Here is a 19,882-nt window from a genome sequence, read left to right on the forward strand (position 1 = left end):
AACGTTATGTTTTCTCGCGTATGGACAAAAAAATGGACCGATGTAAAAAAATGTTTTATTCTGCATCTAGCCGTACAAAATTGTTTTATTTGGCCTGAATCGGCCCCCATACTTTCGCCGTACAGTATATATATATATATATATAATGAGAATTCTCCAATTTGTTTTCAATACATGGAACATTATTCCGGTTTCCGTTTACAACTAGTTGGATTAGTTCATTTCACCAATATTCGAGCACTCGATTTCATACGAAAAACCAATTGAACTTTTATTTTCATTACCCACAAAGTGGATGAATCTAAAGCAGTACCAATTGAAAGAAATGAACTTCTAGTTTCACATTTCAGAGTTTATAAGCCTACCTATAGAATAAAGCATTCAAAATGCGTGCTTGATTTCAGCAAATTCGCAAGAAATGCGGCGTAAACTGTAGCGCCTTGAGCCCGGTTTTATAGATGGATTTTAACTTTAACTAAAAAAATCCTACGGTTTATTAAACCATACATCTCTAACAGTAATATATATAAAGATGTCTAACAGTAATAGTTCTGATTAAACCCACTCTCATATCCTCACAAAGAGATCGGAGTAATTATACTAGGTTATAGTTTTTTTTTTTTATCGGACTTACCTTTGTCCAGTGAAAATGTCGGAGAAACCATCACGTTCAGAATAATCATCACCAAGTTCCAGTGGCGACGCATATTATAATCAAAGTTATATTTACGACAGCCCTCAGCAGTGTTGGTTGAATTATTTCGATGCAGATTTCAATCTAGAAAAGATTTCTGATCTTTTGAAATGTAAACGTCTAACCTATTGTTAGATCATTCCAATGGATAAACTATCGCAGCAATAAGTAAAACTACCTTCCTTCGTAGCCTTGATTACGAATAATTGGGTATTCGTGCGTAAATATTCCTCCAAAATAATGAAACGATAGACAATCAATTTTTTCCAATCTCTTGCAATTGTTTTTCTCTGAACAGCCTTTTCGATCCTCTCACCAAACTGAGTGAATCGCGTAGGTCTAGTTTATTGGAATGCGAAGTGACGCGATGTGGTTATAAAAATTGAATGGATAAATATCGGTTTTTAATCGTGTGCCGTGTACAAGCCATATTAGGCCTATAAAAATATCGAGCTGCAAAATGTACTTGTTGTAGGAAAATCTTTGAAAGAGGTGTAACAGTTTTACCCTTGAGGGATCGAAAACGCAAAATCAAGCTACTCATGAATATGTACTTTTTAATGTTGGCTTACGGTTCGATAATAGTTTTATTTGATAAGATATTACAGAAGGTAACTTAGAAAAAAGGATACAAGCCGGCAGATGGCGCATTGTACTCACTCTCGGAATCGTAAACGATGCGTTTCTCGGCCATCTCACAAACTAATATATTTTTTTAGGATTGATTTACGTAGTCTCGTCGATTGAAAAAAATACTCCCAGTTAATTCTCCCAAAATTCAGAAAAAAATCTTGCTCAGTTTTCTCCCTCTTGGGTCGGATTGCAACTAACCTCCATTTGCTCAAAAACTGGTTAAGTTAAACGGCATAGAACCTTGCAACTCATAGGATAGAAAAATTCGAAATATGTTTCATTGATTTATTTCATTACTTGTGTATTCGCAGGAAAAAGAAAAAAAAACAAAACAATTATTCATTTGGTGGTTTGCCAAAATATTCTGAAATTATTTCTTTCGGAATACAGGATGCTGAACCTTCCTGATTTAAAGATAAGATTTCGAATATTTTCCGCATTATCGTCCGTAATATGGGGTTCGATTCTACGGGTGACGAGAAAAAGCGTCTGCTATCCGTAATTTATCCAAATAGATTTAGAAAGGTGAAAAAAGAAAGATGAAATCTGGATATATTAAAATCATGATTCGGGTTGTTTTAGGCTATTCACAATTCCAAAAAAAAATCGAATGCATAAAATCGTGAAAATGAGATTTCAGATATATTCGACGTCATCGGGGTCAAGCAAATTGTTAGTTACATCGTATACGGGCAGATGGCGACACTAGTTAGTTGTCAATATGATAATTAGTAGATGATGTGAAGTGCGCGTGCGCGTGTATTGATGAGATAGATCTACGGGGCTCTGGTGTAGTGAACGCAAGGGAGCCGCACCCTTCTGTAAGAATCCAGTCTCTATACATACATACGCGCTAAACATCGTCGAAATTCTACGATTTATGGTGAATAAAACGGAATAAAAGTGCTTTCGGCGTAATTTAGGGTAAGTCCGGATCGAGTGCGTCGGTTTTTCGGGCCTGTTGCCTGGTAGGGTGGCCCGTGCGAGCCCATTTAGGCGACTAAGAGCTGTTTAGATTTACAATCCCAACCCGGAAGAGAAGTGTCAAAATGGCCGATTTTACTGTTTGGTTTTGTTGTTGATTGAAATTCGAACGAAGTTTTCTCTGTTCTGGATCGTGTTTTCTGTGATTATTGCCGTGCACGGTACGTTGTTATCTTTCGTTAAAACGTTTTTGATATTTTAAAACTCTGGTATTCGCTGATTTCTGAAATATAGCGTTGAAAGTCGGGGTCAGTTTGGGAGTTCCGTCATCGGCTTGGAAGTGAAGTGAATAGCAGTATGAATGGTAGTCGAGCATTTTAATTTCGTAGCACGAACCTGTAAAGTAGTAAATATAATTTCATGTTGAAGACGTACTAAGGAATTTTTCTTTGAAATAATTGTAGTGCAGTTAGCATCCATCACTAGACCCCGAGAACATGGATTTACCCATGCATAGCTAGGAACAGCTAGGAATATGGGTTACAAATATCGTCATGATTGGATCTACGATGAAGGGCTGTGTCCGGGTTTTAAGATTCGAGCCAAGAAACCCCAGCTGCTGGTTAACTGTCATCCTGAAATAAAAAGATTGATTACAAGACTATGTTTCCATTGTTACGTCAATGTGATAGAATCAGAATTGTCATAGGCTAATATTTTGAGGGTATCTTCCATATGAGGAGTTGGTGCAGATGGTTCTTGTGCCATATTAGACTATTTTCTGTCAATGAACATCAGTTGATACTGTGCGTGCTTGTTAATTCTTGCTGAATGAATCTGGCATGATTATCCGGTGTTTTGGGTGTGACACTATCGTGGGTGGTAACTAACTAAGCGTTGCATTGATGATGTAAAATAGCTATCAGATCCGAGTTCTCTCGATTATAATGCATGGTCTCTATGAATCTTGATTTCTTAAGAAACTATAAAAAAAAACGGAAAATGTTTGTAAATGTGCTTGGAACTTATTTGACTGGAGTAAAATGCTTGAAACTTTTTAGAACTCTTTCAATTTTGAGAAAAAGGTAATTTATGATTTTGCCTATTTTGTAGTTGTACGGTAGGCTAGGCTAAACTTTGCTAAATTGGTTCAGTTGGGACCAGGATTTGATTTTACCCAGTTAGGTGCTTAACGAATTAGAAATCGAGTTTGGATAAAAAAATTTGCTTACAAAACCACCAAATTAAATAATTGTTTAAGGCGATAAACAGGACCGGTTTAGGAAGAGTCTGTAGTAATTGTGGTGCGAAAAAGTGATGCAGATGTTCCTTCAAAATATGACATTTTCTCCTTGAGATCTCCCTGCAACGACCTAGTTTAAAACATTTGCTCAATTTTATTGCACGGTTATTTATGAAAATATCCAGGTGTTTGTCGTACATTCGAGATGGATTTGATCAACTTGAAGATTATCTTGTAAAACTCAGTAATAGTCGATATGTTTTTAAAACCCCGCCTCAAATTTGAAATATACTAAGAAACTTTGGGAGGGTCGGTCGAGGGAGCGTCGAAGCCACTTATTGGATCATCGATTCAAAATAAATTTCAGTCCGGGATTTTTTGACTCATATAACATAATTTTAGATGAATATTGTATATGCGAGTTAATTCACGCTGCAGGGCTACCCACAGTAGAGTGCTGTATCGAGAGCATGAATTGATCAATGATTATTGAAAGCGTTGCCATGTAGACCGGCGGTATATAGACTAGTTAGTGTGTGCAGATGGTGGCGAGGTATTATAATGGCCGCTCAGCGAGTCTGCACTGGCAAATCTATAAATATTGTATTAGCCACTGTGGAACTAGGATTTAAGCATTATTTCTTTAACGCCGACTATTTTGGCTGCTAAATGATGAAGTGTGTTCTATTCTATGCAGTATCGGCTACATTAAAAGAAGCGCTTTTAAGTTGAATGTTAGACGAATATTAGATCTCGGTATTTTTGGAGTTAAAAATCCACGGTTAACAGTTAATTCTGACAGTTTCAGAGTTTTCACTTCGTTACGTTATTTTCGATCGTTCTATGTTTCAGATTTTATAATTTTTCACGATGAGTGAGTTAGATCAACTACGACAAGAATGTGAACAGCTCAAAAATCAAATTAGGGTGAGTTTTCCGTCGATTCGCGACGAAAATCGATTTCGCCGAAATTTCGTCGAATTCCATAAGTACTAATTTTGTCGCTGTTCGATCGGTTTTTTTTTTTGTAGGAAGCCAGAAAAGCAGCTGCTGATACTACTTTAGGACAAGCCACCCAAAATGTGGAACCCGTCGGTAGAATACAGATGCGCACAAGGCGCACCCTCAGGGGTCATCTTGCCAAAATATACGCCATGCATTGGGCGACGGATTCTAGGTATGTATTTTGAGTATATTTACAGAAAATATTTTCTTCAGATAATACAGTGTCCCGCTTCATCAAACGTTTGGCTTCGATAAATTAAAAATTTACTAATCAAGAGAAAACACGGGAAAGTTTTGAATTGAACTTCTGTCGAAATCGAAAATGTCTTCTATCCTGTCGGGATAATTTATTTAACGTTTTAGTACGTGAACAGTAAATCTATTACTGGTGGTACCTTCAATACGACGGGGATACTGCCGAAATTAAGCTCTGATTATTGGTCACTGCACTGTAATACCTGGATACGGTGACAATCATCTTATAGCGAGTCTCCCGGGGCAACGCGAGTCATAGTATTTATTCATTGCGCTAGTCACGGATTGTTCGCCGATGACTAATTTCGCTACGGTTTTTAAAACCGGAGTAAAATTGAGATTACGTAGTATTTGCAGCGGTAGCACCTGTGAAACGAGGCTTTCGTTTCAATCGGTTTTAACGGCAAAAAAACAAGTGATAGAATCGCTCGACGCCGTGCACTGCCGACTACTACGCCGAAGAAAATTCATAATCAGTTCCAAGAGATATAGATTTTCTGTCGGGAGTGCGGTGGCTTCGGTGAGCTAGCTGTGAGCCGATGACTCACCCCCAGCCTCTCAGCCTGCTGCTACCGCTCGGCTGCTGCTTCACGTATCTTTAGCATCCGCTGTTACTAAATATAGCATTGATCAGCATTTGAGCATATTGGTGTATATTATAAGAGAAGAGCTCGCAGTGTCATCATCGCTAAACTGCTGTTCATATATTCACAACTCCGTTGGCTATTGGTGAATATTGATCAAGGGGTCCTCTGCTCCGATACTGTACTCATTCATTATTCATTGTCTTCACTCGGTGTCTATACTATCACCGTGACGATAATGATTATTTTTTGCCTAACCACAATTAACCGGTTAACTGATTCACCCCACGCAGCCTGTGCGCGATGTTTTTTCAATTCCGGCGCGGGCGCGATTAATTAACCCCTTCAGGGTTCTATTTGTGTTCGTAGTTAATTATCCCGTCGGGGGTTTCGATTAGTTGCGCAAAAGTTCACGAGTTTCACTTGAAACGTCTTGCCCGATCCAGAGCCGCCGTGTCCCGTTCGAACGGATCGAAGCATGCTTGGTTTTGATGGGCGTGAGACATCGACGCGATTTACAAAACGAGCAAAATCTTACAGAGCTTAATGACATCAGTAATCATTTGAATATGAACAATATATTCGGAAGATTCAAATTTTCTTCCTCCTCTTATCGTCCATAATTTGTAATTACGCGCTGCTAGCTTTTACCCGTATGAGGCTGGGCTTGAACTGCTTGAGCTGCTCATGATGATGATGATGATGATGATTATTATTTTGTCGAGGATTTAAGAAGTTAATGGGGATGAAAAAGCGGCAATGATAAAATGGCCATTCGTTTTAGGGCTTCGGGGCCTGACAGAAGCCGTAATATGTATCACTGTAAGAAGGCTGTAAGCCAGAGTTTGTTTTTCTTTAATAGTTTTTGCTCGGGTCTTTTGAAATCTAGCGGAAAGTGGGAGTTGATGCGATGAATTTAGATTTCTATTTTGGGAAATTTTGGCAAAGTAAATCAGAATTCATGAGATTGAATAGACTTTGGATGAATTAGACAGGGTAGTAGTACAGGGTTGGGTAGTGATCGATATTTGAATGTGAAATCGATAACTGAAGCTTCGACCAAATATGGTATGAAGTACGGATTGAATCTGGATTTGGTTCTCATTTCTTAACAGCAAGACATTCGCATTTATTATGAAAAAAAAAAACAAACTCTGCCTTCATCGTTTAAACAACGAGAATTAATTAATTAATTAATTGATTGTGAACTAATCGTGTTTTTTATGTCAATTTTTCTTTTTCATCTCGCCGCTACAGGATGTAAATATTCTTCTTAAATTCTTCATTCGTTTTTTTTACGTGGATAGATGTGATCATATTATTCATACTACTGTTACTATTATATACGTATTTCTATCCATCGTTTGTGAATTCCCTTTTTCCTGATGAACAGGGCATGCGATTTGAATCTTTAACTATTATTGCTACTACCACCGAAAATACGTTTAAAAATAAACAACTCTGAGAAATTGATCTTTTTAAACGTATTTTTGTTGTTGACTAGTTTTAACGACTTATGCACACCTTAAAATGAAGGCCACGACGACCGCTTTCTGACTATTGATGTTTACTCGGACCAAACTCGTGCTCAAAGATGATAATTGCTAATCTTATATTTGACACCGCCTTTTATATTACGCTGGCCTTGTTTTGCGTCGTGTTTCGCGGAACTGATGAAAGATTTCATTTCCCGCGTCGTTGGTTTGCGACGCGCTCGCTACGCAGGTGTGCATGGGTTTTAGAAAAAAACAAATAGTCATTAAATCTGAATTTGTCTTGACGGTATTTCTCGAACACGGAAAACATGTAGATGAAATATTGGACAAAATATATGTAAGCATTATCGACGATAATGATACATAGAGTTTTGGCTTGAAACGAAATAAATGGCATACAATAGAACAACGACCAGCTGTTCAATTAAATCGATTTACACTAAAAATCATGTTCGTACATGGTCGTAATGTATTTAATTTTAATTGGTGCTGTAACAGTCTGGTTGAAGTATCTATATATATTTATATTTTGTCGTATATTTTTTCCGATGTTTTTACGTTTCCTTGTTGGATATTTTGAATGTTGTTACGTATTGTGTGTGCGTGTGTGGTTTATAGACTGTTCCCGCTATGCGTTTGATTCATTGATTCTTCTTTCATTAGACTAATAGAGGAACGATATTTTATCATCTAGATTCGTGTTGGTTTTTTTTTTTAAATAATGTTTTTATTTTCGATGTTGTCTCATGATGTTGTCTGGTTTCGATGTATTTACTACGGTCGATAGCTTGGATCATCTTGAGTTTAATAGTATCTCAATCTCTTACAAGCGTTTGAACTAAATGTCGCGATGACTGGTGGTTATCGGCTACTAATCAGACCTAAAAGGGCAATTTTGTCTCGCACAAATTAAACAGTTCTAAAATTAACTCTTAAGAAAATGAAGTGGTTTCTACTGATCAGTTAGTCTGGTTTAAAGCAATGAGCATTTTAGGCATAGCTCGGTATATACGGAAAACACTTAGATTGAATTGTGCCTTAGTATTTGAATATCATGGTCACCATTAATCCTCGGACACCCAGAGGTTTCAGTACACCTTCAGGCAAAGCTTTATTACCGATGCTACGATTGTATAGTTGAATTTAGCCGAACCTGGTAAATAAAATGATTGAAGTTGATTCAAGCTGATCCACGCACTGTAGACGCATAATCTTTTTATTTGCACTACTTCCATTTAGATCGGTTGTTTCTGGGACGACTGTGTATTTATTCTATATGAATCGTTTCTCGTCTAGTATTATTTAAGGAATATGACGTTATTCGGTGATATATATGAGCAGCTATCTGTTATAACGGACATATTTCTAACGCCCTGAAGTGATAAGATGGTTTCTGGTGTTATATTATCTGACATACACTACTAGCTTTCTAGTGTTGAATGTTAATGTAGTTATAGACCTGACTATGACTAACGACTATTTGAGACTAATTTCTATCTGCACTTTTTAGGAGCTCGCCAAAATATCTAAATACTACCGACATCAGAATAATTCCTAGCAGTTCATTTGCGATTTAAACTAATATTCGAAGTCTCCGTTTCGACGGCGAGTACTGATGTGTAGTTACACCCATTTTCTATCTATCTCAACATGGCTGTTAAACTAGCGGGCTGATTCTAACGCTCCGCCCTGCTCGCCAGTTTCTATGGCGATGTACGAACGCGGTATAACCTGCGTCTGCCAGTGACGTCGCCATGGCAACGCGGCTTACAGAAATTCATAGGGCGGCATACTGATAGGCAATTTGTCGAGGATTTATCATGGCATAGTCGTCAGCAGGGTGTGCTTATATACACCCATAATACATCGATGTAAGGGTTCTTCCTTCCTTTTGAAATTTCCAGTTATTTCATCGATGCTTCGATCGACTGATTGACACAATAATGATTAACACCTTGTCTAAGTTATATTTATAGCGCCAATTCTTCGAAACAAAAGTAAAATTAAAATCAATCGGTTGCCGTGATAACGAGCATTGTTCAACGGCAGTTGACATCGTAAGAATTAGAATAAAGATCGGAATCGGTTAAATAATTTCACCGGGCCGCGTGTACTCTATTGTGTGGATTAAATCGTGCAGTCTCTGTATGAAAGGGGATCTGTGTGATTGCGCGCGAGTTGTCGTCACTGAATTAGATTAATTTCGCTCTCTGCGTCGATCGAAAGCTGTGGAGAAATCTTAAAAGCGCGTTGCAGTTACTTAAACGTCTTCGTAGTGTGACGACATTCGCAATACCCGATACCTTACTCTACGATCAACCAATACCCAATACCTTACTCTACGGTCAACCAATACCCGATACCTTACTCTATGGTCAACCAATACCCGATACCTTACTCTACGGTCAACCAATACCCAATACCTTACTCTACGGTCAACCAATACCCGATACCTTACTCTACAGTCAACCAATACCCGATACCTTACTCTACGATCAACCAATACCCGATACCTTACTCTACGGTCAACCAATGCCCGATACCTTACTCTACGGTCAACCAATACCCGATACCTTACTCTACGGTCAACCAATACCCGATACCTTACTCTACGGTCAACCAATACCCGATACCTTACTCTACGGTCAACCAATACCCGATACCTTACTCTACGGTCAACCAATACCCGATACCTTGCCCTATATAAAATAGTCGACTGAAAATTTGCCGAGACTGTCCTAGTCGACTGATATCCTGCCGAGACTGTCCTAGTCGACTGATATCCTGCCCAGACTTTCCTAGTCGACTGATACCTTGTCCACACTGTCCTTGTCGACTGATACCTTGTCCACACTGTCCTTGTCGACTGATATCCTGCCCAGACTGTCCTAGTCGACTGATATCCTGCCCAGACTGTCTTTCAGATGTAGGTATTGTTTGATATGGTTTGTGTTAAGTTTTTGACCCCTATGTCTCTCTCTCTCCTCTCACTCTCTCCTTTCTCTCCCGGCACTCGTGGTATTAAGAATTGTACTATCTATACTCCTCTCTGGCATGATCCTATAAATAGCAGTTTCTTACTAATAATAATCTTAATCGTAATGGACGATAGACTTCATTCTTTCTACTCATTACGTATCTGACTCCATTAATCGATTTTCTCCGCGGCTGCTGAGTGTATTGATGTTTTTATTACTAAAGTGAGTCTATAGCGTCCGAGATGATATTAATGATGTTGTGATCTTCCTGTTACGCCCGAGTGCGGAAGTTACTTCTCTTAGTTTATGAATTGTGAAAAAAATGATAAGTTGCGATCATAAAAATTGATGTGCTCTTTATTTCATTGAATTCTCGAGAAAATCGAAATAATCATATAAAATTTGCCTTAGTTGATCTCGGTTCTATTGTCAATCTACCTACCAGTCTTAGAACTATTGAACTGGCCTTAGTTTCACTGGAAGTTCAACTTCTTGTTTTAAGTGGTTTTGGGACTTCGCCGAAATTCTATTTGCTTATACTACTTTTCTAGACTCTGTACTTCTGTGCATGATAATGACGTTTCGTATTCGTCTGATGTTTTTCAGGAATTTAGTATCGGCCTCACAAGATGGTAAACTAATAGTGTGGGATGGCTATACCACGAATAAGGTATGAATGATAACGAAACCATAGTGCGATGTAAGAAAACCCACGATAACCGGGGAAAACCCAGTAATAACAATGAAAAAACATGTAGTCCGAAAAGTTTTCTTTAATCTTAATAGTCATCTTGGTTTTTGGTTATCTTTGATGTTTACAGTATGACAGAATTATCCGTGCTCAAATTTTTTTTGCATAATATACAGCAAATCGACTTTGAAATTTTGAAACTTAAAGATGACAAATTAATAAGAACTTTGCCAAATAAGCTACACGAGCTGAGAGTAACATTTCCGACTTAATTTGTCCGATATATGCGTGAGGTTTCATATATAACAATATCACGACACGGACTTAAAGGGTGTTACATCAAACGTGCGTGCGTTACGATAAACACTCGATAGAAGCCGATGAAAGTCTTTGTTTGACGTTATCGTCGCGAACTTAAAATAGCTATTCTTCGTCGATGCCGTCATCATCGTACGTGATCAACACATCCACGATCCGCGCGGAAACCTTCAATTAGTGATATTCTCGTCGCTTAAAACAATGTTCGTGATATCTGTAAACAAGAAAACTAACTCGAAATGAACGCCTTGAACAGGGTAGCCACTGACTTCCGAAAACTCTGGGAGTTTGTCAAATTTTGCACACAAAAAAACCCGGGAATCCCGGGGAATTTTGATGTACTAATGACTACGCATTTCTTTATCAATACCTTATTCATAAAGAAAGAATCGATTGTAATCCGAGACATTTTAAACCAAGAAATTTATTCAGAGAATTATGTCATAACATGCAGTCTGGAATCTGTAAATCGACAGAAAGAGGCAGCGCCCTGTTGAAAAATGACTGTTTAATAATTGAATATCTGATGTGATCGGTCTGATTTATCCTCTACGGTGCTTTATTTGTCAAACCTGCCGACATGTTCTACAGAGATTATTTCAAATTTTTAATAAGACTATCTCTCTCTCTCTCTTGTGTTTTATAGGTGCACGCTATTCCATTGCGTTCGAGCTGGGTGATGACATGCGCGTATGCTCCATCCGGCTCATTCGTCGCTTGCGGTGGTCTCGACAACATTTGTTCCATATACAGTTTAAAAACGCGTGAAGGAAATGTTCGAGTTAGCAGAGAACTACCCGGCCATACAGGATACCTGTCCTGTTGCAGATTCCTCGATGACAACCAAATAGTTACCAGTTCTGGTGATATGACTTGGTACGTACGCGTTGTTGAACACTCAGCGAGTTTGGCTGCATATTCAGGGTCCCTATGACCCCTTAATTACTTTGAACTCCTTTGATTTGAACAAAACGCCCCAAACAACTTCAATTTTGAGAAAATAGGCAATTATTTATTTATTTTGGACTACACCTAAATTGGTAGTGTTTGGACCAGGATTTAAACCAAATTGGGCGATTACCAAATTAGAAATCAAGTTTAGGTAGTGTATAGGATAGAAATTATGCTTATGGAACCACAAAATAAATGGTTTACAGAAATGAATAACCAATTAGGAGGAGTCCACAGTCATTAGGATATGAAAGTGATGCAGACACTTCCTCAAAATATGAAATATTCTCCTCGAAAACTGTTACATCCAGGAAGCACTGATCTGTAGGTGACCCTGATAGTACTTTAACTTCAACAGAATTTCGAGCTTTCAAATTACTCTATTATTTTTCAGTGCCCTGTGGGATATAGAAACCGGTCAACAAACGACATCATTCACTGGTCACACCGGTGACGTCATGAGTCTGTCCCTTTCACCGGACTATAGGGCATTCGTCTCAGGAGCCTGCGATGCATCGGCTAAAGTGAGTTTCTGTCAGATGCGTTAGTGATAAATGTGTGATGAATTCTACCTGTGACACGTTTTGCTCGTTTTTGTTTTGCAGCTCTGGGATGTAAGAGATGGCATGTGCAAACAGACATTTTCAGGACACGAATCTGATATCAATGCAATCACGGTACGTCGAGCCCGAGTTCTAAATACGATGTAGTTGATAGACTACCATTGCGAAATTAGAGAGTTTCTGTTGTAGTAGTCAATGAGGACCCCTAACACTACCATTGCGAAATTAGAGAGTTTCTGTTGTAGTAGTCAATGAGGACCCCTAACATTACCATTGCGAAATGAGAGAGTTTCTGTTGTAGTAGTCAATGAGGACCCCTAACATTACCATTGCGAAATGAGAGAGTTTCTGTTGTAGTAGTCAATGAGGACCCCTAACATTACCATTGCGAAATGAGAGAGTTTCTGTTGTAGTAGTCAATGAGGACCCCTAACATTACCATTGCGAAATTAGAGAGTTTCTGTTGTAGTAGTCAATGAGGACCCCTAACATTACCATTGCGAAATGAGAGAGTTTCTGTTGTAGTAGTCAATGAGGACCCCTAACATTACCATTGCAAAATTAGAGAGTTTCTGTTGTAGTAGTCAATGACACCCCTAACATTACCATTGCGAAATGAGAGAGTTTCTGTTGTAGTAGTCAATGAGGACCCCTAACATTACCATTGCAAAATTAGAGAGTTTCTGTTGTAGTAGTCAATGACACCCCTAACATTACCATTGCGAAATGAGAGAGTTTCTGTTGTAGTAGTCAATGAGGACCCCTAACATTACCATTGCAAAATTAGAGAGTTTCTGTTGTAGTAGTCAATGAGGACCCCTAACATTACCATTGCGAAATTAGAGAGTTTCTGTTGTTGTAGTCAATGACACCCCTAACATTAGGCGAATCGTGTCTCAGATCGATGTTTACGGTTCATATATAGCTTGATATTTATTCAACGTTCACAGAATTCGAGAAATAGTAGAATCTGAAAAGAAATCCAGTTGTTGTAGTTCGAATGAGCACTAGCGACACCTGGTGGACCCTCACGTGATTGTTGTTATTTCGATGTATTGCAGTATTTCCCTAACGGTTACGCTTTCGCGACTGGTTCCGACGACGCGACCTGTCGACTGTTCGACATCAGAGCTGACCAGGAAATCGGCATGTACTCTCATGACAATATCATCTGTGGTATTACGTCGGTGGCCTTCAGTAAGAGCGGTCGCCTGTTGTTGGGCGGATATGACGACTTCAACTGCAACGTCTGGGATACTCTGAAACAAGATCGAGCTGGTAAGAATGATAGCATCATCACTTTTTCTCCGCTTTTAACTATTTAGTAAAATGTCGGGTGCTTGCGCTGCTAAGCTTTGATCTTACTTACTTTTAAGACCACTTAGATTCAATTGTCAATCTTTAACTACTGTAATTAACAAAGGTTTATTTAGACCATATTTGGAACACTACTGTGAGATCATGGTCATATAAAGGGGGGGGGCACAGAAACCTCTTAAGAAGAAACTGAGGACATTGTATGATTTCATTGGGTAATTTCTTGTTGTCAAGGGGTAAGGTGAAGTTTGGGTTCCCGCGATCTGTAAGAACCCAGGGGCTGGTTTTATAGACTGGTATTAACTTTAACCTAGGGGCTAACTGAATTGAAAACAAATAGATTTATCCCCCAGTCTATAAAAATGGCCCCTTGGGTCAGTTGCACAGTGACTGAGACCAGTCTATGACCAGCTTAGCGGTGTTACAAGTTTAACTATGAAATTTTATTTGAAATTTACTAAAAGTCGTTTGTTTTTCTCTCGTATTTCAGGAGTCCTCGCCGGTCACGATAACCGCGTGAGCTGCTTGGGCGTGACCGAGGACGGTATGGCCGTCGCCACCGGCTCGTGGGATAGCTTCCTGAAGATCTGGAACTAAGACAGCGCGCGCGTGACCCGTTACTCATGGATGACATGCTCAGTGTGCTTTACCCTAGTCTAATTACAAACATCGTGATGATATGCAAGTTAACAATAGACAAGTTTAATGTTTGGGAGTTTATGTTTACGCCTATAATCTATTTCATACTTATCACAATTTCCTTTTCGGCAAATCATTTCGAAATTGAGACTTTCCGCCGTAGTTTCGAGGTCGTCGTTCACTAACCAGCGACGAGTCTCTTAAGACGAAGCGGATCGAAATCCAGATGACATTGAAATATATTGCGAAGAAGAGCGCGAAGCTACTATCTCTGTTTAGAATATTTTTTTCCGTAAAAACGAACGATTTCGCGACATATACGACGAGCTTTAACGTAGTAAATTAATTTTAGAAGACGAAAAACGAACTGCGGAGTTTGCGCAATACGCGCGTGTCATCGGAATGTAAGATCACTCGCTCTATCGATATTTATTCATTAAAACGAAAAATAGAGTGTCCACGGCTGCTAGGATCGATCGGAATACAACAACAACAACAACAACGATGACTTCATCGCCGGATTTACGAAACGTCTACGACATCCTCACCACCACCATCAACACGTCGGACATCACGCAGCAGCAGTAGCAGCAGCAGCAATCATCGGTTTAAACAGGCTACCGATGTTTGATGATTTCGCTCTCAGGCTGCATTCACTATTGTATTTCTATTCTCGTGTGTGTGTGTGTATTTTGATCAATTCGTCGCACGGCAGTTGAAGAGATATAGATCGGATGGCGTAGACACACCGAACGGCGGATCCGAGCTGCGAAGGTTTTTTACGATCCTAAGCGCGTGACACCTCTTTTTGAGTTTCCGTGTGTGCGTGTGTGCGTGAATGAGTGTATAATAATATGTGAACATCTCCCATTTACAACAATAGTTTGAATGTGTTACTTGCATTTGCGAAGGCGCGTGAAGTGATAAGGGATTTCACTTCAGCAGTCGTCGTCCGTCGTCGAGAAGATATAGAAGAAAAAAAAAACAATAACGACCGACCGATCGGTGATTAGATAAACACAACTCTCGCGAGTGAACGAGGAGTCGGGATCGAGTGTTATGCAATATAAACAAAACGAAACAGGCACCGCGCGGCGCCGCGCTTCCGTGTAGCGCATCGCGCAAAAAAACAAACGAGTCCGTTTATAGAAAAAGAAAACACGTGCGACTTAACGAAATACGGGCGGAGGAAAAACTTTAATAAAAAAAAACCGCTACGAACTTTAGTAAACGCGATATCGGGGACTCGTTTGGAACGACGAAAAAACACTAACTATCATTATCGGTATGAACGGCGGCGTAGTGTCTGATGATATTGCGACGAAATCAACGACGGGACCATGGTCGGTTGATCGGAAAATACGAACGACGGTGATATATAAAAACGATGGATACATCTCTTTTTTTTGTACAAAAAAAAATGAATTAATATCAGATGAACGTGATCTCGCGTGCGCGCGTGTCGGGTCGCGGCGTCGTGGTGATCGACGGTCGCCGGTTTCGCGCGTTCTCGCGTCGACTTGTCTTCGGCCTTTTGGTAGGGCTCGCGCGTCGCGATAATAATTTTCGGCGCGGTGCGTTTTTGATTACGTTTTTCGCGTAATCTCGCCCGCGATCGGAAGAGAGAAGTTATTTTCCGGCGCATCGAACGTCCGTTCGAACGAAATTTCTCGAGCGCGCCGCCGTCGCCCTCGTAGGTCTCGTCAATTCTTCGCAGACGTGAGAACTTTGTAAAGAATTGCGCCGCGGGGCGAATACGGCGCGCGCGTCTCGTATCGGTGATTATGACGAGTTTCTTTTTATACGTTTCGATCTTGAAGTCGACGAGTGGACGCGCGAGACAGGTCACCGTCGATACGAGCGTTCAGTCGACGTACTCGGTACGTGCGCGCGAGTACGTTCAATATGTATGTGTGATTGCGGGTGCGTGTAAGCTTTTACTTGATTAATAACGATATATTGGTATATTCGAAAAAAATGATAATTCGATTGTAACGACTAAAATGAATCGCGTGATTCGTTATCGTCGTAGAGCTGATTTAAAAAAATATTGCAAACTACTGTTCTCTACCCTGGTATATATTCAGGAAAATGTACGCGTTTATGTGGTGTTTTTGGTAATAATACGGCGTCACGGTGACCGATCGCGCGGTTGAGTCTCGATCTGAAGTCTTAAGACCGGTCTGAAACTGTTAGAATGGCTATACGGCTTATAGACCGGCGTTAAACCTCTATTAAGACTCGACCGTACGAGCGGCTCGTGCGGCTACGCGGATATTCGGGGGGCCGTTCGTAAATTACGTGCGCGCTGATGGGTTGTAGGGGGTTAAAATTATCGACTGATTTCGAAAATCAGTAAAATTTCATGTCGCGTATTCTACGACCGGTCCCCGATTACGGTAAAACTCGCGCAACCTCGCGCGCGCGCGTAACGGATATGAATTATATATAAACGCCTCTATGTAGTATAATTGATGTAAACGACTAACGCTTTAGAATTTACGTATTTTTATCGTCATCGCAATTACGGTTACCGTATTTCCCCGACCACAAATATTGGTTCAGAGAAAAGAAAAGATTGAAACGTCACGCGGACACCTTCGTCGTCGTTTAATATTACGACTATTATTAGTAATCGCTATTATTTATTTGAGTGAATGATAATCATTATATATCTGTGTACACACACTATTTGATATGTTTCTTACGTGTATAATATGCTATTACGAGATCCCGAGTTATTTCCTGAAGACGCCGACGAAGTTTCCCCGCAACTGTTTCATCATCGTTACGCTAAACGAATGGAACGATTAGAAAAAAAATTGAAACGCGCGCATCATAATCGTTATATCGACATTAAAAAGAAAAAATACGCGTATGTTACGAATATATAAATATAAATATATTATATATATATATACAGATAGATATTTATTCACCGGTGTTTGCTCGGGACGATTTGACGGTCCGTTTCGAGACGAACGGCGGTGAATTTTTTATTCACGGAAATCAGTACGGTACAGTTGCGTGTGTGTATTATATAAGGTTTTCCATCGATCACCTCTCTCTCTATCTCACACCACTCAGCCAGGTTCGAATCATCGTTATTTATTTATTAAACTTTTTTTTTTCTGGTCGCGAGTTCGAAGGAGAACGTAGAGAGAACCGCGCGACGCGTCTCCGGGCGGGATGATATTCGGATTTTTCGGGTAGTTATATTAATCGACGGTTTGAAATTTGAACGAACTGCGGGGTTTGAAAACGTTCCGCGTTCCGTCGATGTTTATCACCATATCAAACGCCGCGCGTTCGTACGTTGACGTACCGTTATTACATACGTACGTACGTACGTGCTCCGTAACTATATTCTATATCGGTGTGCGCCCATTCCAAAATACATCATTAAACGAAGCCTGGCTGATTCGACGCGTAATGGCGTTAACTTTTTCGTTGATTTCGAAATAGGCGCTTGTTATAGAGAGCGCTGCGTTACCGTCGTAATAAACGATATTCTAGAGCACGAATTATAGATCTCGGTAATCAGTACATCAACAATGCGTTAAGTAGTAGTTAATCGTCGGTGGCGCCGGCGAACGTTCGATCCCGTTCGACGGCGTAGCCGACCCCCCGGATAGAGTATCTTCGATGTTTTATAATAATGGTCATTCTTATATTGCTACTTAAACTACAAAAAAAAATCTTAGTCATCATCGTTCACACTCGAATACGTGACTTCAATTCAATTGCTGTCTTGTTAATTTAAAATGTCGGTTTCCCCTAATCTGAGGATATAAACAGAACGCGATTTTTCTTTTTTCGATATAAACGACTTATCATTATTATTATATACGCGTGTAATACGTGCACATGATTTATAGATGTTGTTTATTAATTAAAGATCGTCGTCCGTACGGACGGTTGACGTTTGATAGTGTGTCTGTCGATACTGATTATAACGATGATAATATATAAACTGCGATGTGACCGGTCGTTTATTTATAATAAGTAACGGTCTTGTTTGTAAACTGAGCACGCAGATCGGAATTCTAATAATCCTTGAATGTATTTCGTTTCGTTTTTTTTTGGAGATTTCGATTTATAGTATATACAATCGGAATGCGAATTCGATTATAATTATTATTATTATTATGATGATTATGATTTTTTTGTCGAGAAAATCGGACTGGTAGCTGTCTCTGATAGACGTCGGTAGTAAGAGGCGGTTCCGGGTCGGCTGAATATCTGCAAAACTGGTATATTTTGTGTGGTAGTCTGTAGCGTTGCTATCATAGCTCTCTCTCTCTCTCTCTATCTTCCTATGTGTATGTTACTAGTGGTTGTATAAATGAACGCTATGTAATTTAATGAATGAATAATGACACGATAATAAGAGCAGTTGTGTTTCCTATTACAATTTACAAATTTTTTTTTTTGTTTCGTTTTATCCTCAGAATAATGATATATTAAAACAACAAGGACCACCCAGGATCTGATACATACAAAGTCATGTTTTTGTGTAATGTAATTTAAATTTGTCCAATAAAGCTATTTGTCTTTAATAAGGAATAAAGCCGAGTTGTGTCTAGTTGATCACTAGAATAGAGTCGGCAGGCTGGCAGAAATGTCGGATACTATGCCTAAAATGAAATTTATAGGAGGTTTTGATTGGTTTCTGATATCGTAATACTCTTTCAAACCGAAATACTCGCAACATCCAGCATCATCTGTAAACCTGATTGAGATGTTTTCCCGATTAACAATTCCAGAACTGCGCAGCCCCACGTTCAATCGAAAGCTGCCTATGGGTGGAGCTTGTCTTGGTCGTTCTGCTTATCATTTCATTTCATTGACTACGAGTTGGTTATTATCTTATCTGAAAATTGAGAAATTTACCCGCAGGCCTGGACTCTAGTTGTTCCCTTCGACTAGATGGAATTTATCAGCATATATTTCAAATTGCTGTAATTTCAGGATGGACAAATTGATTGATCGAAAATGTTGTTTACAGGGTGTGGCGCTTTTAAATAAGGTGTGGTGAATAGAGTTCATTGATTTAGCGTATATACGACCGGATCGTATGTATCGCGCCCGGTACAAATAAATATATACTGTCTTCTAAATGTCAAAGTTCCCTTCAAGCTGTTGAATTTCAGCTGATCAATTGGCACCTGTGTGCTATTCCTCAATGTGACGATTTCTTCATTAAGAGACCTATTGAATTAACCTCAGTTTAATTAGACATCTATTGAATACGAAGTGGCTTAGAAGATGCTGGGCATCACTTGACTTGAGTTGAGATAGAAAATGGCAGCCGTCTCTAAAATCGATGCCACGACTCTGCCACCGGCAATGTGAGGACTCTTCCAGATCCCGTCATTTCATTCAACCGTCTAAAATTCCTAATGTTGATTAAGACTCATCGATAGGGCTCAAATTTGATTTTAGATTGTTATATAACGGGACCACGCCCTTGCTACAATGGTTTGCGTGCACTAATCAAAATGCCGGTGGCAGATTCAGGCTGTATGTAGTAGTGTTAGTTCCCTCTCCAGGTGAGGTTGTAAATATCACGTGAGCTTCAACGCTTATAT

At 39.5% G+C, this 19,882-nt stretch overlaps 1 protein-coding gene across 1 annotated transcript; it reads left to right on the forward strand.

The window, feature by feature from the left end:
• Nucleotides 1-2,127: 2,127 nt before the first annotated feature.
• Nucleotides 2,128-18,860, forward strand: LOC141909303 (guanine nucleotide-binding protein subunit beta). The gene is made up of 9 exons (XM_074799707.1): nucleotides 2,128-2,251; nucleotides 4,347-4,421; nucleotides 4,526-4,671; nucleotides 10,419-10,482; nucleotides 11,468-11,697; nucleotides 12,167-12,296; nucleotides 12,378-12,449; nucleotides 13,397-13,613; nucleotides 14,143-18,860. The coding sequence occupies exons 2-9, from the start codon at nucleotides 4,365-4,367 to the stop codon at nucleotides 14,247-14,249; spliced, it is 1,023 nt and encodes a 340-aa protein (XP_074655808.1). The 5' UTR covers nucleotides 2,128-2,251; nucleotides 4,347-4,364; the 3' UTR covers nucleotides 14,250-18,860.
• Nucleotides 18,861-19,882: the final 1,022 nt, after the last annotated feature.

This window comes from Tubulanus polymorphus, chromosome 7, assembly GCF_964204645.1.
Source record: "Tubulanus polymorphus chromosome 7, tnTubPoly1.2, whole genome shotgun sequence".
NCBI lineage: Eukaryota > Metazoa > Nemertea > Palaeonemertea > Tubulaniformes > Tubulanidae > Tubulanus > Tubulanus polymorphus.

Coding starts and splice junctions, on each gene's coding strand:
- LOC141909303 (XM_074799707.1), top strand. CDS start 4,365: ATGAGTGAGTTAGATCAACTACGACAAGAATGTGAACAGCTCAAAAAT. Junction 11,698..12,166: donor AGTTCTGGTGATATGACTTG/GTACGTACGCGT, acceptor ATTATTTTTCAG/TGCCCTGTGGGATATAGAAA. Junction 13,614..14,142: donor TCTGAAACAAGATCGAGCTG/GTAAGAATGATA, acceptor CTCGTATTTCAG/GAGTCCTCGCCGGTCACGAT.